General features: G+C 40.8%; 1 protein-coding gene across 1 annotated transcript in view; it reads right to left on the bottom strand.

The window, feature by feature from the left end:
- The window catches only part of HOMER1 (homer scaffold protein 1), a 130869-nt gene extending 112688 nt beyond the window's left edge, over positions 1–18181 (bottom strand). Inside the window, exon 1 of the mRNA XM_046000179.1 lies at positions 18056–18181. Coding sequence (XP_045856135.1) covers positions 18056–18060 — 5 coding nt within the window. The 5' untranslated portion in view covers positions 18061–18181. The remainder of the gene's footprint in view (positions 1–18055) is intronic.
- Between the last annotated feature and the right edge of the window lie 3778 nt (positions 18182–21959).

Raw genomic sequence — 21959 nt, 5'->3', positions numbered from 1 at the left:
ATTGGTTGTAAGCTCCAAAACTTAATACTTACTAGGCTGGTTTCCTAAAATAATGGAAAGTTCTCTATAGAAGGGCAGCTGGGGGGGGGGGGCGCACCATATTAAAATAACTCTGAATATAATATTACAAAAATTGGACATAACTTCTTTCATGTTTCATTTTAGCGGAATGGAAACCAGGAAATCCCTTCTAACACACGGCTTTCTGTTTCTCAGGTACAGCAGCAAATTAGATTTTGACTCCAACAATAAAGGCACCAAAATTCATGGTTTTAACCCCAGTTGGGCCTTCCAAGCTCCTGGCTGCTCATGGTCAGTAATCTCTCCCATTCTTCAGACTCTTCCCAAGGCTCTGACCAACCTTCATTTTCCGCATTTTCAGCAGACAGTCTTGTCTTCTATAATTTTCTAGACCACATACCCATGAGGGCAGGGCTCTTTGTTCATAGATGAATCTCATACATGTAGAACAGTGCCTGACACATAGCAGGTACTTAATAAATATTTGTTAAATGAAATCCATCAATGAATTGAGGAAATGGGAGTCCCCCAACTAAGGAACTCTCTTTCAGTCTCCTGCCCTTTAACCTACAAACTTAATCTAGTCATTTCCTTCCTTACATCCTTCCCTCTAGTCTATAAGGAAGATAATCTTACTACGGTGGACAGTTCTACCTGTGCTTCAGATCACAAGCTCTCCCATCTCTTTCCTCAGTAATTATTCCTCCCTACTATAATTTCTAAGTACCCCCAGTTATGAACTCCTTTCCCGAGCCTAAAAAAATGCTTAATCCTATTCTGAAGCACAACCAAGAAAATCTCCTGAACCTACAGCTAACTGAAGTTACACGATTTCAAAGAAGCTTGGACATGAATATGTGTACACTTTTGGTCTCTGTTCCTCATCCCTCATTACCACAATCACCCTGAGGCACTTTGGCTTCCATCCCAGATTTCTCAAACTTCTCAAGGTAACATCATCAAAGGACCAACACCCACCCAATCTAAGAGCTACTTTTGCTTCATCTGATGCTTCTGCTACATTTGATCCCGGCTTCTCATTTCTTAAAACTTCCTTTCTTGGCTTTTGGCACTATTCTCTCACTGTTTTAGCCTGACAGCTTTCTCTTTCACCTGTCCCTTAAATGACTATTGCCCCAGAGAGACCTCATCTGCTCTTTTCTATAAATACCCTGAAGGAGCTCACCCACATTCATAGTTTCAACCAATACTTATATATTCTTCTGACTCCCAGAACTCTACCCTCAGCTCAGTTCTTTTTACCTGAAGTCCAGACCTGGATATCTAGCTAGAAGACATTCCCACGTGGATGGCCCTAAATATATCAACTTTTACCCAATTTGCCATTTCAGCTCACTGCAAACTTCTCCTGGTTTCCTATCTCAACTAATTGCTGACCAAACCAATGTTCTTATTCCTTTATATATATAAAGTTCATTGTCAACTCCTATACACTACTACATAAATCTCTTTTGAATTCAGCCCCATTCTACTCTGTGTTAACACAGGCCATTATTCTTGACTAAACTGCTATAATTAACTATTACAAAATCAAACCTAAGGGTCTCCTAGACCTCCAACCATTTCCACATACATTTCTCTCCCCCAAGTCCAAAACTTCTTCCATATTGCAACGTGAGTAGTTAATATAAAACGCAAGCATAGTAATAACTCTACGAGCTTAAAATTGTTCCCTCGCTCACCATCACTTAAAGTAATGGTCTCTAAAGTGGGGTAAAGGGGCGCCTGGGTGGCTCAGATTATTAAGCATCTGCCTTCAGCTCAGGTCGTGATCCCAGGGTCCTGTGATTGAGCCCCATGAGGGTCTCCCTCCCAGCCTGCTCAGTGGGGAGCCTGCTACTCCCTCTCCTTCTACTGCTCCGCCTGCTATGCTCTCTCACTCTCTCTGTCAAATAGATAAAATCTTTAAAATAAATAAATAAAGTGGGGTAAAATTTTCTCCTCTTTCATTTCTATTTTTATATGTTTTATAATAACTCTATGCATATATAAACACAGAATAAAACATTTAACATAAAGATATACATATGAAGGAATATGCTTCAAATCTTTTATTGATATGGGTACTTTAAAAGTACGGAGACCACTAATTTAGAGGAAAAGTATAATCCACTACTATGACAGGTAGTCATCATATTGCCCTGGACTTTTAATCAAACTACTTCTATACTGTACATGAATTATGCCAAACTACCTTAACGTTCTAACTAGCATAGATGACCTTTTAGGCTTTACTTATGCCCCCCGACCTGAAATATCCAATGTCCACTCACATCCCTTCCGACTTCCCATTACCCACCCTCCCTATCAACTCCTCTCTTCTTTAAGTCTCAAAACAAACTTAACTATGTGAAACTTTCTTTGACTTTCCCAGGTGGAGGTGGACACCTCCTTCTCTGTGCTCTCAAACACAATATGCATCTCTAGTACAGCAGAAATGTAATTTGTTGTTTACATGGCTGTCTATCATCTTTGTATTGCCAGTGCCTAGCATGACTCATGACACAAATTAAGGGCTTAATGTCTGTTAAGGGCTCAAGAGGCACAGTGTTAGGGGACGAACTGCAGCAATACCTTCGTTACCCAAAACAGTTGAGTGTGTGTGTGCATTGTTTTGCTGAGGTCTGGGTTGATGATCAATTTTAACTTTTTAATTTTAAGATGTGCTTATATTGTGCAGTGAGTTTTCAGGTGTTGCTAAACAGGGAGAGATTTTGAGAAAGCCAGCACTTTATCAATTACCAAATTCTAATCAATTAACCCTCAACAGTGTCAATACATTCCGAAAGACACCTTATATAAATTCAGATGCTAAGGCTCAGTGATTCTGGTCAAACACAGCAAATTAATTGCATACATTTATCTTCCTTTTCTGAAATTCCACTAAAATGTAAGTGAAGTGAAAAACAAGTTATAAACCTATAACACCAAAGAATAGAAGTGACACCAGTGCAGAAGTCATTCTAATACAGGTTTGAAAGATGGGATTTTAAAAGAAGGAATAGTACTTGACTTGGCAAAGCAAAGGAAACTAAATTGACTGCAAAGAGGGACCTATTAAGTGTACTTGCTGGCTAGAATTTATAGGCAATGGGGCTTTAGAAGAAAGTGTAAGGCTCAGGGCTAAAAACTGGGAATTGACTGAAAATTTAAATAACAAAGAAATTAAGAGCTCCCACCCCCAGTCCTGCAATAACCTTGCCCAATAGTAGAAGATAAGGGTAGGGCCTACAATAGGGGCATTAAGAGAAAGGCTGTCACCTAAACCATGGCCTTTCAAAAACTCTCCCCTTAGTGCTTTTCAGGTTAGAGCAGGTAATATGCCTCTTAGGTACATATGGAAGAAAATACTCACCTTGCTCTCAGAATGCCCAGAGGTATACACACTGGAAGATCTTTCTCCAGATAAAATGAACAATCTTGGAGAACAGACCTCTACTACACTTGGGGACCACCCAAGAAGACCACCACTACCTAAATGCCTAGCATGAAGTCCACTAACAACAGGCCTCACTGAGTCACAAACAGCTTTGAATCAGTTTTCAGTTTTCACTCTAAGACATAGCTGAGGATCACGAGATACTCCAACAAAGTTTCCAACATGACAGGAACTAAACGAAAGAAAACATACAAGAACACAAAAAAGAGAATTTAGGGACTGGAAAACATGACTTCAAAACACTACAAATGTCCTCATATAAGATACTGAGAAAGAGGATTTGCAAATTAAAGTTTATATGGAAATTAAAAATCTAATAGAAATATTCGAAGATAGAAGCCAAGGAAATGTCCTCAGAAGGCAGAATGAAAGAGAAAAGACGGTAGAAAAGACAAAAAGAAGTCTACCATCCAACTAACAGAAAATTCATAAACAAAAGAAAGAAAATGTATAAGTAGGTTTTTTTTAATAGAAGAAAATCTCCCAAATTTAGGGAAGTTAACCAGACTGAAACGGCCCAACAGACTAAAAGAGTAAACGGTTAAAAAATAAATAAATAAAAATAAGAAACCAAACATACAAACAAAAAGCCCCCACACAATATCATCATGATATTTTTGATCAATAGAGGGGAAAAAATCCTAAAACCTTTCATAGTGCGTGGGAGAGAAGTCATACACGAAGGAAAAGGAATCAGAAACAAGCAGGCTTCAACAGGAAGACTGTAATAAACTCGAATAGATTAGGGGTTTCACAGTGCGAGGACATCACTTCCTCTCTAGAGATCTAGACTCAATTAAAAAAAGGAGGGGGCAGAGGAGACACTTTCACATGTATTAGGTCTCAAAAGTCATCTCCTACCTAGCCATTTTCAGGTAACTACAGGAAAATGAGCTTCAGTTAAACAAAAGGGTAAACCAAGAAAGAAAACAGTGTCCAGGAAACAGAAGATAGAATTGCAAACAAATAGGAACACAGAGGGAGGAAGGTTTAGGATGAGAATTACATAGTATGCCTAAAGAGTATCCAATCCATTCTGTATCAGGAGTGCGGAGGGCTATAGATTTTTTTTGAAGTTAAAAAAACCGGAATGGATATGTCGGTATTTGAGCATCTGGATGACACCCACAGATACATGATGTGCTCTAGCAGGCAGAATTCTGAGATAGCCCCAAGATCATTGCCTCCCGGTGGACACACACTGCATAAAACTCTTTCCTTGAGTATGGATAGAAAAGTGGAATGGGATGGGACACCACAGAGGTGATTAGGGTCACTAATCCATGGACTTTCACTTAATCAAAAGGGAGATCGTCCAGTTATCCTGGGTAACCCTGCCTGACTTTAGTGAGTCTTTTAAAAGAAGATGAAGCACTGGAAAAGGAGCTCCTCCTGCTGGCCTTAAAGACACAGCTTCCCCGAGATGTACATACGCAAGGAAATGAATTCAGCCAACAACCACATTAGCTTTGAAGATGATGTAGATCCATAAATGCGTGTTTAGTCCTAGCTGCCATCTTGACTGCTGTCTTGTGAGACCCTGAGAAGATCCAATTAAGGTGCCAGACTCCTGACTCACAGAAACTGTGAGATAAACGTATGCTGTTTTAAGCCACTAAAATTGTGGTAATTTGTCACAGCAATAGAAACCTAAAACTACGGCATGTGGACAAACCGAAGGGTATCTCAAGCAGAATAAACAACTCCAAAGAAAATCATATTTCCTCCAAATGCATAAAGCTTCAGGAGTTAAAGCTGTGTGAAGTAATTTTTTAAAATAATACACTTACTAATACCAGAAAGCAGAATTAACTCTGAATAAGAAATGGGCTTAACTGGTCAGTACTACTGAAAGTAATCAGGTTTAAAGAGACAGAGATCAGTTTCAAGTTGTCCTGGATCTTTTACCTCTTAAAAAATAGATGAGAGATTCAATCAGAGATCTTCCCCTCAGGTCGAAATTGTAATTTTTGCAAATTTCAAGCAAGGAAAAAACAAAAGCTTCAGAATTCACCAAGTTTTCAAATGGAGAAGTGTCTCACATGTGTCAGCTTCATTTACCAAACACAAGGACTCTCAAAGTAAGGACTCTCAATTACAAGGATGTTGCTGTGGGATCAGCAGTATCAGCATCACCCGGGAATTTGTTAGAACAGCAAATTTGTGGGCACCTATTTCCAGACTCACTGAATTAAAAATCTGGGGTGAAGCCCAGCAATCTCAGTTTTTAACAAGCCCTCCAGGTGATTCTGATACAGGTTCAAAATTGAGAACCACTAACCTAATGTTAATTTCTGCCTCTGCCCTATTATGTTCTGGTCTTCCTCCCCCTCCCCCTTTTTAAAAGATTTTATTTATTTGGCAAAGAGAGACAGAGAGAGAGAGCCAGAGAGGGAACACAAGCAGAAGGAGTAGGAGAGGGAGAAGCAGGCTTCCTGCAGAGCAGGGATCCCGACATGGAGCTCTATTCCAGGACTTTAGGATCATGACCTGAGCTGAAGGTAGACGCTTAATGACTGAGCCACCAAGACACCCCTGGTCTTCCTTCTTTGGTCAAAAGTTAAAGCATTTCCAAAATTACTGTATCCAACCAAGATTAGCCATTAGCACATGGCTGATGCTTAAAAAAATGTTTGCTAAATAATTAAGGTCTTAGGCTTCAGGTGTGTTTCTTCCATGAGAGGGTTTTTTTTTTTTAAACAAAGATTTAATTAATTTATTTATTTGGCAGAGATCACAAGTAGCAGAGAGGCAGGTAGGGGGTGGGGGAGAGAAGCAGGCTCCCTGCTGAGCAGAGAGCCTGATGCGGGGCTCGATCCCAGGACCCTGGGGACCATGACCTGAGCGGAAGGCAGAGGCTTTAACCCACTGAGCCACCCAGGTGCCCCCATGAGAGGGTTTTTAGAACAAACTGGATATGAATGACTTTGGACAGACTTTCTCACAGTCTCCACCTATCCCTACTGCCTTCTACCTTACACATTTACACGCTTTTCTTCCCAGCCAATGACAGCACTGGGACCTCTATGAAAAATAATTCAGAAAGAACACTTTGAAGTCTGGATAAAATATGGTCCAGCTTTCTCTTACAAATCCTAAGGAATCGAGTAACTTAACAGTGATCTCATGATGATTCAAGGCTCTCCTAGTCCAGCATTAAGCCCTAGGAAAGATGTTTCAAGATAATATCTCAAGATTGATGTTTCTGGTCTGGAGTCTTCCAAAAAGTAGACCCTGACTACTTAGCTATTTCAGATGCTCAAGGCTCAATAACTATAAGGGCAATTAATAGGGTTTTGATTGATGGAATTTACAATTTAATATGAACTTTGGAAACTTTATACCAAGCACATGAAATAACATCAAATCACTTCAGAGAAAGAATTAAATGTATTCAAAATTTAATGCATGAGCAGAGACTTAATTACACTAAAATTAGAATGCAGTTTCTTTCCATACCATCTAAAAGGAAAACAAGACACATTTAATGAACTCATCACTAAGATACCAAGCTTACACTAAGTTAAGAATGTTTAACCATGAGGGGTTTAGAAACCTCTCAATGAGTCTCCAGGTAGGTGAGCATCCATTTAGGATGCACTGACTTAATGAGAAGCGAGAGGGTCTTGCACACGCTCCGCCGTTTCACAGCGCCATCACTTCCTGTAAGTCACATGCTCCCTCTGAACTGTCTCCTTCTCCCTAAAAAGTGCAGATTAATACTAACACTCTGATAACTCCTTACAAGTTAAAAACAAGAAACGATTTTTTGCTATCATTAGGATAATTATGTCTTTAATCTATTATTAAAAGAAAAATAAAATAAAAGGGTGCCTGGTTGGCTCAGTCGGTTAAGCATAGGCCTTTGGCTTGGGTCATGATGGCAGGAAGGGTCCTGGGATCTAGCTAGGAGGAATCCGTGCTCAGCAGGGAGTCTGCTTCTCCCCCTCCCTCTGCCACTCCCCCTGCTTGTAATCTCTGTCAAATAAATAAATAAAATCTTAAAAAAAAGGGGGGGAATGAAATAAAATAAAAGCAAGCTAAAATTGGGTCAAATACGTAAGTATCTGTACGTCGGAATAGTAACAGATTCTGATAATTTGTACTGTAGATATTAACATTTTTTAAATACCCCTCACTCTTAAAACCAAAATTCTTAAACTTAATATATTCATCATAGAAAACCTGAAAGATGCAGAAAAACTCAAAAAGCATTTCACAATCATACCTCCCGGAAACAATAAACATGGTACCACTTCAAGAAATTTTTTCAAGTATTTTTATGCATATGCAGAATGTATTTTATATCCTTGAGGTCACAGAAAATATAAAGTCTTGCATTCTGGCTTCTAACTGACCACTGCATCATCTTTCAAAACATTCTTCAGACTAGCTTCCTACCACATGAATAGTTTAACTACTAAACATACACTAATGACTCAGAATATACCAATATGTCACCAAATAAAAGTAAATAGTAATACTGTCATTAGTGTCTTTTTCTTTTCCCCACAGTAACATAGGCATAGCAATAAATATCAATTCAACAATAATAAAATATCTAATGAAAGTAGACAACTAAAATTCTCTGTATTATCAGATGAGTAAGGACAAAGGCAGCCTGCAAGATCCTGGAAAAAAATTTCTTTTTTCTTTTAATCAACAGGAACTCAAGAAAAATGAGTTTAAGGATGATTTGGGAGTCTTCCCATTCAGCTCAATGTATACAGATCCCTGGCTGTGTACTGAGTAAACAAGAGTAGGTAGAATCCTCACTGTGTAAACATCTTGGGAGCCGGCAGGGTGATTACGCATAGCACATGAATTTTAATGTTAAAATCCATGTGACAAAGATTCCTAACAGAGTAGGAGAGAAAATGGTAGTTTTACAAAAAAAAAAATAATAAGCTAAAGGGAAACATATAACGGGATAGCCTAAGCACAATCGAATATGTTGATGGGTTCAAAGTAATTGTCCTAACGTAGGTTTAGTAACGTAACAGACTTCCATGAAGGAAGAGTGAGTGACAGAAGTTTTCTAATATGAGTACTTTCAGCTCTTTGATAGTCAAATCCACTTAAGATAATTTCCTAGAGACTGGTATTAAGAGTCTAATAGGAGAAACTGAAAGTAACTAGGAGAGAAAATTCCAGCTCACACAAAAAAAACCTTATTCAGAATGGCCCTCTTAAACTTACTTATAAACTCTCTTAAATGAAACAGAAAAAAAGGCAATAACTTGAGTAAGGCTGAGGCGGGCTTAAATGTAAAGGTGAAAAGATCCAACAATTTATCTAAAAAAATGATCAAAACCCAACTGGTACATCCGACTGTATACCTACCAAATTGCTAGGAATCAGGATTTTCTGTATATGAAAAATGGGTTCTAATTCCCCAGATCATTTCAACTTATAGTGAACATGTGTGCTAGACTATGAACTAGATGGTTAGCAAACACAGTGTGTACTACTTGTAGAGATATATACCAGATCCGTGGCTCTTGGCACATTTCTGTTAAAGCTCTCCTACTGAACACAGAGATAAATTTCCTGCCTGGTAGGAGGAGGGGGAAAGTCAAACGGACTCTCATCTACAGCCCTCTGGACTCTTAAAGCATGTAAACACATGGGTCCAGATGTGTCAATAGATGTGACATAATAAACATGACTTAAAATGAAAGTAATGAAAGCTGCTTTGTTATCTGTGGTCCCCTACCAGCTGTTCCTGTTTAATTTCTGTCCAACTCTTATTTGGTTACTTTAGAAGAAGTCCTCAATTTTTTTTTTTAAAGATTTTATTTACTTATTTGACAGACAAAGATCACAAGTAGGCAAAGAGGCAGGCAGAGAGAGAAGAGGAAGCAGGCTCCCTGCTGAGCAGAGAGCCAGATGCGGGGCTCGATGCCACCCAGGCACCCCAAGAAGTCCTCAATTTTTACAACTGCTCTCTGCCTTGAGGAACTATTGCCAAACCCTGTCAAAGATAACATGGAAATGTTTCATGTTTTATGAAAGAACATTAAAAGAAAATGTCTATAAACCAAAGCTTTTTTTAATTTATTAATTAGTTGAAAAGAGATTAAGGTGACTTTTCAAAAAGGAGAAAAAGTATAAAGATAAATGTATTATGAAGGGAAAATACTGACTATATTGCTAATTTTTGGTATTTTACAAATAATTTTATTTTCTGATATAAGAAAGAAAGCTATTTTTTTGCCTTCCTCTGGCAGCCTACCTTAGAAAAGACAGTTGTATGTAAATGAAATTCAGTTTTTAACTAAGTCAAATGTTAGTTCTACATATTTAAAATACTTTTGGCTAAACAAAAGCCATAGTGGGTTCACAACCCATTACTGGGTGGAAAAAAACCTCTTGAGAAAGAACATTTATTTTTCCTTTTGCAAGGCCACCAAAAAGATGCCTCTGTAAAATTAATTTTAAAGCATACTTATCAGAGAAGTGAGATTTTTAAAAACTTTTAAAACTAAGATGGAAGAATAAACAAAATACAGTTGACCCTTGACCAATGCAGGTTAAGGGGTGTTAAACCCTGCATGGAAAATTCACTTGTAACTGTGGACTTCCCTAAAACTTTACTAATAACTTCACGTTGACTGAAAGCCTTTCTGATAACAGTCGATTAACTCATTTGTATATCTTATACCATATTCTTATAATAACATTAGAGAAAATGTAATTAAAATCATAAAAGAGGGGTGCCTTGGTGGCTTAGTTAAGTGTCTGCTTTGGGCTCAGGTCATGATCTCAGGGTCCTGGGATCAAGTCCATCAGGAAGTTTGCTTCTCCCTCTCCCTGCCGCTCCCCCTGTTTGTGCTGTCAATTGAATAAATAAAATCTTAAAAAAAAAGAAAAAAAGTTTTACCTATCCTTGCAATGCCCATTCAGTAAGATTTGAAAAGGAAGAAAGGAGTCTTTTTGATCTCTAGGAAAATCTCACTCCACAAACATAATGAGTCTTAAAAACTACAGGGTCACTTTACTGTATAAGCCACAGATCATAAGCCATTACAAACATGCAACATAAACAAGAAGCTGCACATCTTTTTATTTTTTTAATTTTTTTTTAAAAGATTTTATTTACTTATTTGACAGAGAGAGATCACAAGTAGGCAGAGAGGCAGGCAGAGAGTGAAAGGGAAGCAGGCTCCTTGCTGAGCAGAGAGCCTGATGCGGACTCCATCCCAGGACCCTGGGATCATGATGCGAGCTGAAGGCAGAGGCTTAACCCACTGAGCCACCCAGGCGCCCTGAAGGCAGATGTTTAAGGACCGAGCCACCCAGGCATCCCTGCCCTGAGATTTTTATAAGAACTGAAGTAGGGATTTTGAGTAGCATGTTAAGATATGATTATGTAATTCTTAAAAGCAAAGTGTATTATGTCGTTTTGTTGGCCACATTATGTAGATGTTAATCCTCTTAAAACATCCTTATTAATTATTAATTAATTATTAATCCTTATTAATCCTATTTTTATTTATTTCACTTACAATCTTATTTCCTTGGCAGGGAGCCTGCTTCCTCCTCTCTCTCTCTGCCTGCCTCTCTGCCTACTTGTGATCTTTCTCTGTCAAATAAATAAATAAAATCTTTAAAAAAAAACAAACAAAAAAAACCATCTGCCTTCAGCTCAGGTCATCATCTCAGGGTCCTGTAAACAAGCCCTTCGTGGGGCTCCCTGCTCAGTGGGGAGTCTGCTTCACCCTCTGCCTCGCCCCCTGCTCCTGCTCGCTCTGTGTGTCTCTCTCAAATTAATAAATGAAATTTAAAACAAAACAAAACCTCAGGCCAGAGCCAAAATTATATACTATATTCATTCTGTCTCCCAAACAATCCCGCCTCTAATATTTGCTCCTCCCCCAAATTAATTTACAAAGATACTTAAATATCTGACCTTGACTAGTTTATACATTCTAAGAGCTTTGTCCAAATACTCAAGTACCATAATCTTAATTCTCTTCCTCTCAGTTTATGCCCTGTTAAATGTGTAACTATTCCAAAAAGTGTTTTTTATTCTCATTTTTAAAACTGTAGAATGGGATCTAGTTTTGTTTTTGTTTTTTAAGATTTATTTATTTATTCTAGAGAGAGAGAGAGAATGAGAGGGAAGGGCAGAGGGAGAGGAAGAAAGAATCTCATGCAGACTCCCCAGTGAGGGCAGAGCCCACTGCAAGGCTGAATCCCAGGACCCGGAGATCATGACCTGGGCCAAAATCAAGAGCCAGATGCCCAAAAAACTGAACCACCCAGCCACCCTTCGATGTAGTTTTTTGGGGGTTATTTGTTGTTGTTGTTGTTTAGATATTACAAAATATCTTCTTTGTAAATCTAAGTAACAATATTTCCACAGTTTGGCATGACAAACTTGGTATCCCATGTAGAGATCATGTTACATATCCGTTGAGAATGTGTGGGTAGGTCATTATCAAATTGGTGGCCATTACCACCAAAACTGTAAAAGAAAAGTTCTCCGATTTTATTTTGGTGGGGGATGGGGCACTTGGATGAGCACTGCCAATCCCAGCACTGAAGCAAACTGAAGCTGGGAAGTAGGGGGTAAACTGCAGAAGCAAGTTTAGAGAGATGGGAGTTTGGAAATAAGAATGGGCTTTAATTTTTTCCAGCACCTTCATGTGGGTAAATGCACTGTAGCCAGGGGAAAAGCCCTGAGGGTCCTCTGCTATTATACTTGCTATGTCACTTGGACAAGAGAAAAAGGAATGGAGTCACAAGGATAAAAAGAAAAAAAGGACAGAAAGGAACTAGTTAAAAGTTCTCACTATATGGAACAATAGGTTATAAATCAAAAGAAAAGGACATGTGAAAAGAACAAGGGTGATCCTTCCCATGTATATCCTACCTTGAAAAATCCCTAAAAACAAAAAATGAGTTCTTGCAAATATCAATGAGAGTAGGAGGGAGCTTAATTACTCCATTAATAAATTTTTAAAAAAACCTATTCTGATGAAAGTTCACATCACAAGAACCAAAAATCTGGGGCGCCTTGGTGGCTCAGTCATTAACTGTGTGCCTTCGGCTCGGGTCATGATCTCAGGGTCCTGGGATCCAGCCCCGCATCGGGCTCCCTGCTCAGTGAGGAGCCTGCTTCTCCCTCTCCCACTCCCCCTGTTTGTATTCCCTCTCTCAATCTCTCTCTCTCTCTGGCAAATAAATAAATAAAATCTTAAAAAAAAAAAAAAGAAAGAAAAATCTGTAACCATGTGAGATGATGGATGTTAATATACCGACTGTAGTCATCATTTTTACAGTCATCATTTCAGACTACGTATGTGTTGAATCATTTTTCTGTGCTCCTTAAATTAATACAATGTTATATGTCAGTTATATTTTAATAAACTGGGGGGAAAGCACCTCTTCTCAAAATATGCAAACTCTTCTACTTTTATGGTTGATATCCTTATATTGACAGACTTAAAATTATAATTCTATGTTAGTCACAGGTGAAGTAACCTTTCAGCTTACAAGGCAAATCTTACCAGCAACTCCAAATATCCTTTAATTACTTGCTTGGGGGAACGTGTTCTCACTTTCCATGCAATTTCTATACTAGCTAGAAAGTCCTTTTTAAACTCCCACATTCACTATTTCGTGGCCCATCTAAGTGAAGAGCTCAACTAAGAACACATGATGCCATTTCCTACATTTTTACCCCTGCACATGCAATGTCCTAATCCTGAAAAGTCCTACTCAGACAACCACACACAACTCACCAACATCCCTCCTTTCCCTCCACCCTAGGAGCAGTGTTCTTCAAATTACCAGTTGTCATCACCTGGTTGTTAAATCAACTTATTAGATCTCAGATGTCATTCTTTTTTTAAAAAATAGAAAATACTGGGTGCCTGGGTGGCTCAGATGGTTAAGCGTCTGCCTTCAGCTCAGGTCATGTTCCCGGGGTCCTAGAATTGAGTCCAGCAGCGGGCTCCCTGCTCAGTGGGGAGTCTGCTTCTCCCTCTGCTTCTCTCTCTGTCACTCATGAATAAAGAAAATCTTTAAAAAAAAAAGAAAAGAAAATACTACAATGCATCACACAATGGGTATTATTTTACGACATTTTATCAATTATGTATGCACTAGGTTGTGAGGTAAAAATGTGTATCCTGCTGTAATGGGTCATTGCCAAAAAAAGGCTTGAAATACACCAGCTTTTGTTTTGTCTACAAGGCCTTCTAACCTGGCCCCTGTATAAGGTGCTAGGCCTATCTCTTACCACAGCCCAAAGAGCCAAGTTTCTCAAGCCCCACTCTTTTGCAGTTCCTTGTCTCAGTGCTGTCAATCACACCGCTCCCTCAGCCTTGAATGCCCTCTCATTTGTCTACAAGGCCCACCTGTTCTCATCTTTCTTTATTTAATACCTATTACCTCCTCCACAAAAGCTTTTTTAACCTTCCCTCAGGAGCTAATGCTACACATAGTTTGTATTTCTATGATGCCCTACATTACAGCCCCTTAGACATTTCACTGTACTTTCTAATTTCAGGCCTGTCTTTTCAGCTTCTCAACTATAAACTCTCTGAGGGAAGGAGCACATTTTACGTACCTCTGTATCAGAAGCACTGAGCTGCTGAACTTGCCACATGAAAGGGGGTCAAAGGAGTAAAATGCACAAATAAAGAATTATGACTTGCATCTAACTTCTCTGATGTTAAAAATTATTGAGTGGTTGCCTTTTCAACAGAGGCCATTTGTATGCCAGTGCTGGATCAAGATTTCCACATTTTTCCCTCAGCGCCCCCCCCCCCCCCATAGCCGTAGCCTGAGGCAGAAAGAGGTGTCAGCTTCCTCTCTCAGCAAAGAAAGGACTCAGGGCAGGTTGCAATGCAGCAGCATGCACTTCCATGCTTCAGGAAGTTATCTGGGGAAAGGCAGAGAAAAGGGTTTCCAGAGGTTCCCGCAAGCAGGTGAGATCAATCAGAATAGCACTAATAGATCTTATTAGCATAAAGAATCACATTTTATAAATAACTTTCAATGGACTGTCAGGGGGAGGGAGGGAAGTTTCTCTATTCCATGTGGATGGTACTGAGTTGTCAATAGGAACTATGCAAAACAAAAGGTAGCATGAAGTAACTCTGCTAAAGTTACTTGACTTCTCTTGCCTACTCTAATGGCTCTGAAATAGCTCCTGACTCACAGCTCTCATCATGTAATGATGGGCAATCATTAATCATGTAATGGGCAATGACCCATTACAGCATCTCATCTACTTGGAGGACTAGGGGTTGTACCTTACAGGCTATCCTCACTGGGGCTGTACAGCTTTTCACAGACTTTATCTCACATACACGAATGCTCACATTTTTAGGGGGTCTGATTCACCTATTTCACAAGCCAACACTTCAACTGCCTTCCCTGTAATTAAAAACAGTTCAGGCAGCATCCAAGATAGTTTGACAGACTCTGCCAACTGTCAGTTTCAGCTGTTCTTTTCCATTTCCACAACGGTTCATAAACTACTATTATAGGAGCCAGGTTGGTTTTCTGCCTGAAGTCAGCACCCATCTTATTTAAGAATAAAAATAATTGGGGCACCTGGGTGGCTCAGTTGTTGAGCATCTGCCTCCGGCTCAGGTCATGATCCCAGGATCCTGGGATCGAGCCCCACATGGGGCTCTCTCCTCAGCGGGAAGCCTGCTTCTCCCTTTCCCACTCCTCCCGCTTGTGTTCCCTGTCTCGCCTTGTGTTCCCTGTCTCGCTGTGTCTCTCTCTGTCAAATAAATAAAATCTTAAAAAAAAAAAAGAATAAAAATAATTCCTAGCGGCACCTGGGTGGCTCAGTCAGTTGAGCATCCGACTCTTGATTTTGGCTCAGGTCATGATCTCAGGGTCCTGGGATCCAGCACTGTGTTTGGCTCCCCGCTCAGCAGGGAGTCTGCCTGGGAGTCTCTCCCTCGCCCTCTGCCCCTCCCCCACCCATGCTTGCAGACGTGCTCTATCTTGGGAAAAAAAGGAAAAGAATTCCTTTTGCTTAAACTTCCCCCTAGATTTGCAGCTACATCCATAGTTACGGCAAAGAAAAATTCTTATTGTAACAGTCAAAAATATATTCATAAAATGTGAAACTCTTCCTTCACAATACTAAATTTTACATACCTGTCGAAGTAAGGTAATTTAGCATTGTCTGCATAAAAACTTTAAAAGCCATTTAAAATACCATTTCCATTTGGGGCACCTCAATGGCTCAGCCGGTAGGGCATCTGCCTTCAGCTCAGGTCATGATCTTGGGGTCCTAGGTCTGAGCGTCACATTGGTCTTCCTACCCAGTGGGGAGTCTGCTTTTCCCTCTCCCTCTGCCCCCCCCACCCCCCACTCACGCAAATGCTCGGATGCACTTGTTCTCTCCCTCTCTCAAATAATAAAAACAAAAACAAAAACAAAAGACAACTACACACACCATTTTCTTTTGGTTCAAATTGGTACAGTAGGCTATGCATATTCCACAAACACTTAATAGATATAAACACCCACGGTGTGTGAAAACTTCCACAAATGCCTTCTCCACGCTCTTCTTTCCTATTTCCACCCATTCAGCCTTTCTTGACAACTCAGATGAAACAAATCACTATCCGTGAGCAAGAATAATAGCCCTAAACACACACTTTCAGAAAACTAATGCCAGAAATGCTTTTTCTGCTCTAGTCTACTTCTAAAACTTTATTAGAAGAACAAATAAATCAGTTCGTAAATACACTTAAATACACTGAAGTATCAAAAATGTGTGCCATGTGCAGGGGCTTATTTTCGTATTTTAAATATCAGCCCCCTTGGTAGCAAGTTCATCCCAAACTTCCCTTGGTTAAATGGTGAGCATTCATGCAGCTTAAAGACTGTGGAAAACGAATTTTCTTCCATGATGCTACCAATAGACAGTCTAGAAAGAACGCAGCCTTCAACATGAAAAACAGCCACTTCTGTTTTTTTTCCCTTTCTCTGACATGTTTTAAACAGAAGAGCTGCAGATTCTCAAAGGAAGCCATATTTCAAAGGTTTTAAATAGCAGTACTTTCCAGTATTTTCCCTTATTAAATTGGTGCAATTCATCCAAAACATTTTTAAATGCCATTGCTTTCCAGCTGATCTGCTAAAAACTGCTTAGAGAAAACAATCTCTCCATCTGAAAGATCTACTTTAAGAAACCAACTAGTAATCACTAAAATGGAAAGGAAGAGAAAAAGAAAATATTTCAATTTTACAGATTGGAAGAAATGTTAAATCTTATCATCTAATTCCTTCATTTTACAGATAGTACAGAGTCCATAGAAGTTAAATAATTTGCCTCAGATCACCAAGCTACGAATAGCAGCACTTTAATAAAGTATTTTAATTGCTTAGCAGTACCCCAAATCATGCAAGTTATATATATTCTAATCACTTGTCATTTAAGCTTTAAAAACAATTATCACTTTCTCATTAGTTCCTGATGAAGAACTCCTACAACATGTTCTGTTTTCAAACTTTCTCAAGCTAATAAACTTCAAATTCTAACTTCAACCAAAAAAGGTAGTACTGTCCAACAACTTTCCTTTGAAAGTTTCAAAAAATAAAGTTGAGGTATGCATCCCCCTAAACTGTCACAATAAATTGTGGTCTATCCTTTCAATCCCTGTCCCTTAACAACACTTTAGATTTGTTTGTTCAACCACAAAGAGAAAATTCTGGAAGTTCCTCTGACAGAAAAGCATAGATAATCTTCAATGAAATGACTACATCATTACTCCATTAATACATTAGGGGTTTCTGGCTTACATTACAAAGAGTCACTAGCATTTTATCAAGTTACTGTGGGAAGAGTTAATGAAAGGTTGGAAAACATACTCTTGGCTGACTGTGATACTGAAAGGTGTAGATTTGACATTGTTAACACAAACCAAAGACCTGGCTTAAGAGCAGAAATAGAGAAAAAGTGCAAGTTCCTTCAACAGAAAATTAGCTTTTTCCTATTCAATCTCTGATCCACCAAGCACGGCTCTGTGAAGACCACATCGGTTAAGACTTTGAGACTTTCCTGTTAATGCCCCAATAAATCAATTCTGCGTGTTAGCTTGGGATATTCAAGGGCAAAACAGAGGGCACATTGGAGGCCACAATTTACACTGGATCATTTTCAAGGACTGAAGTCCAACCACTCATTACTTTACAATTGTTCCTTTGTGTAACTGATTATTCTCAAAGTACTGAGAGAACGCAGTACTTCTCTCTCAAAGATACCGGCAACAAAACCTAAGACAATACGATTTTAATTACGAACTGCTGCAGCAGTCGGACCAAAAAAGTATAGAATGTGTTGCCTGCTTAAATATTCCTAATAAAACTATATTCTGGTCACAAATTATGTATGTGTGGTTCCTTAATTGTGACCTCTGGTGTCACTCTATAAACATAACTTGTTAAAGAGTTAACACACCTACATTTTTAACGTACGACCAGCGTAACAAAGTAGCTGATTTGTTTGAAAACACAAAAACACAATCACCGCCAACGCTCGACAACACACATAAACAGATTCAAAGCTATGTTGGGCACAAAAATCCTTACCCCATTTTGCCCAGTGAAAACTTGCTCTGAAGTTTCTGCTCTTCTGCTACAGAATAACTTCCAAAGGAATTTCTCCGTCTGTTATTTCGCAGTTGCTTTTCCACCCCCCCGAGATCCTTTTCTGGAGGTATTTCAGTGGTGCTGACAATTCAATTAGTTCCCTTAGGTAAAATGATTTCTCTCGTAGATACCAAAACGTGCAAACAGAGGCGGCATTTGCTTTAAATGAGAGTTAAAATGCTGCGCGGAGGAGACAGCGGTCAACTCTATTCCACGAAATGAGTCTACGTGTCTGTCGGAAAACGCAGAATCCAGCTTCACCGAGTCCTATAAAAAACGAGTTCGGTGGTCATTTCGCTCATGTCCTCCTCGACACTCTGGGAAAGCCAGGTAACTCGGCCTTATGGTGCTACTAAGGCTGCGGGTTCAAATTTCTCCACCACGCCAGTTCCCTTGGGGGTGGAGCGTGTAACCCAATGCGACGTGCACTTTATAGAGATCCCTACGAGAAAATAAAAATCCTAAAAGCAGTAATGCCACTGCTTCCCTGCGCTCACATTAGAAAAAGCTATATAGAAAAATCTCCTCGAAGTGCAAACCCAACAGCTCGCGATGTGCACGGCACTCCACATTGGAGTCTGTCTTTTAAATGTTGCCCCTCCTAAGACTCAGAGCAGAGAGGAGGTGGGGAGGAAGAAGAGAAGGCTGGGCAGGATCGATTCATTCTCCCGAGAATAAACGGAGCCATTTCCAGGCTGGCAGCAGGCTGGGGGCGCAGCGCACGCTGGGGAGCAGAGGAGGGGGCCCCGATCCCACCTCCCTCAGCCCCTTCCCGCCCCGCGCCGCCGAGCACAATGGAGTCCGGCTGGCGCCCGGCCCTTCATTCGCGGCTGCTCCTCTTTCCTCCTCTCTTCGGAGCACTGCAGGTCTGAGGCTGCCGGCGACGGAGAATGAATGAATCAGAGAGCCAAGCCCCACGCTGTCCCCGGCACCCGCTCCCAGCGCCAGGGCGGGCCGAGCGGCGGCGTTGGACTGAGCTGAAGTCGCGGCGGGCGGCTAATCCCGCGTCGAGGGCCGGGGAGCGGGGCTCGAAGCCGCGGGAGAGCCGCTGCTCCAGCGCCCCCACCCGAGCTCCTCGCCTCTCGCGCTCCGCGCCGCAGCCACGCGCCGCCTCACAGTCCCCGGGCCCGCCGCCGCCTCCTCACACTTCCATCACCCGCCCACCTCCGCCGGCCTCCAGCTCTCGCTCCGCAGAGCAGCGCCGGCCCCGGCGGCCTGAAGCCCGCCGCTGCCTCCGCCTCCACCGGCAGCTCGCAGAGCGGAGGGCGCCGCTTCCCGGGTCAGCGCCGCCCGCGTGAGCGGAGCTCGGCGGCAAAGCAGGCTGCGGAGGGCGGGGGAGGAGGCGGGGAGAACCGCGAGCAAGAGCGGTCCCTCCCCCCGCTCGTGGAAGGGGGCGGGAGGCGGCCGCTACAGCGGAGCAGCGGGTCGGTGCCGGGGGCTGAGGCGCTGACCCGTCCCGAGGGCCCGCTGGGGCCCTGCGGGCGATGGGAGAGAAAGCAGCAGCTGCGAGGGCGGCGGGAAGACTGGTGGTCAGGGGCCGAGTCGGCCCTCGTGGGGAGTTAGTCCAGCCGGCAGGTCTGTCAGTCCGTCCTTCCTTCCCCCCCACCCCTAGTGGCCGGCGGCGGGCGGACCGTGCGCTCTGCTCCTCCGCTGTCTCCTGGCCCCGCTCCCGGCCGCCACAGCTTCCTCCGCGCCCCACACCAGGTGCTCGCGCTGTGTCTCCATCCTCCCCGCAGGAGGACCTTTAAATAGCAACGTCAGCGCGCTCCTCTCCGCACACACGTCACCCGCTGCTCTCGTCACCGGGGTGCGGGGGATGATGTCACGCGGCCGGAAGTACTGCTAAATTAGGGAAGAGCAGGGGGAGGAGGACTCGGTGAGCGCCTCTGTGCCCACCTGCTCTCGGTTCTCCTTAAAGGCCAAAGCACAGGAGACAGCCCGAAAGGAGCTCCCGAGAAGGAAGCGGCGGGAGGAGATTTCCTTGCAACAAATGTGCCAAACCCAAGTGAATCATTCGTAGCAATAGTGCCGAAGTGTCAAGCGGGTGATAATCCTATCTCCCACTCCCACCTCTCTTGCAGCGGCGTCCCCGGGCTTCTCAAGTTTCAACTAGCACGGAAATGTAGGAGGAGAGCCTGATCACTGGTGATAGATATATTTCCAACACCGCTTGGGAAAAATCATCTTAATTTTTGAAGGAGTTATTAAATGCCATTCTGGACACAATAGACTTAAAACTTTTTTTTCTTCATTTAGTGGTCACCCAAATCACGAAAGAATAAAGAGCAGAACTACGAACAAGTGGTACAATGTTATAAAAGATAGTAACTGAGGTTGGAGGAAGGAAGGCCCTCAAATGACCTAAATGTTTTCATTTGCAGAAAAGCAGCATTTTGACATACGATAGTGAGACAATTTTAACTTTAAAAATTCATTCATAATTATTGTCATAGCAAATGCCAGAATACCCTCTCAGTTGCAGTTTGTCGAGAATATGAGGTCCAGTCTATGGAAATTAAAAATAAGGAAGACCACCAAAAATTTTTTTTAATATTAGCACAAATTTATTTAGATTATTTTGCATTCTTTATTTCTAGCGAAGTAATATATATTAATATATATAACTACGGTATGTAATATATAATTACAATATGGCTTGTTTTTCATTTCCTGTATGACAAGGGTGAGTAGTCATTTATGAATTTACTAGTTATGTGTGTTTGTGCCTATAATAAATCATATTATGAATGCTTTTCAGATTGCAATTTCTACAGTTTTTAAATGTCCTTATGTTTCGATAGCTTATTAATGGGTGGTCTCAAATAATGAACTTTGATTTAATTTGATAATCATGACCCAGAAATAGAATTACTAAATAATGCCAAAGGCCACTGCTATTTCAGAGTTGGTCTATAAACTCAGTGACCACATTTTCCAAACTAAAATCCATACACATCATTTGACAACAGACTAAATATTTGAAGTCAGAAGTGACCTGGAAAATCCAGGACATACTGTTACCAACCTATGAAGTGATTGTTAGAGAGCCCTAAATGGATATCAGTGTTTTTGTTTTAAATAAAAGAAGTTAAAGCTCTACCGAATTTATATCATGTATTTTTTTAATGTTTTTTAATATTACACTACTCACATGATTCCTCATTAAGGAGAGTGGTTTTCCACGTTTATCCCAATGATAAAGGACACCATCCAAAAACTTAGGACCAATTTGCAACTAAATCAGAGTTTCTGCTTATCTTTACGTTATAAAATCATGAACTTGCTTATAATTTGAAATATTGAAGATAGTTTTTTTAAGGTTATAACAAAGATTAATAAAACAAACCCCTGCTTGCCAATTTGTCTAATATATATTATCACATTAATAAAAACTGCTACTAACTTATATTTCAGATAAATGGGAGCTTCTTACGTATAAAATATTAAAACAATAAAACTGTCATTCTTCAAATAATGTTGTCCCTTGGCTCTTGCAAATTAAAACAAACTAAGTTATTACTCTATAAAATTTCTCCACAAACTAGTTACTATCTGAACTAAATCACTTTTCTCTTTACTGCTCTTTCCATTAGTCCATGTTAATTAAAGCTCTCATTTTACCATTTTCAAACACTTCATTCTATCCTTTCATCAGGATTTCCCCTGGTTTACAATCTTATTCCCCTCACAGCTTTTTTTTTTTTTAAGATTTTATTTATTTATTTGACAGAGAGAGATCACAAGTAGATAGAGAGGCAGGTAGAGAGAGAGAGGGGGGGAAGCAGGCTCCCTGCCAAGCAGAGAGCCCGATATGGGGCTCGATCCCAGGACCCTGAGATCGTGA

This window comes from Meles meles, chromosome 3, assembly GCF_922984935.1.
Source record: "Meles meles chromosome 3, mMelMel3.1 paternal haplotype, whole genome shotgun sequence".
Lineage (NCBI taxonomy): Eukaryota > Metazoa > Chordata > Mammalia > Carnivora > Mustelidae > Meles > Meles meles.
The sequence above is the reverse complement of the archived record's forward strand: the minus strand, read 5'-3'. Positions and strand labels throughout refer to the sequence as shown.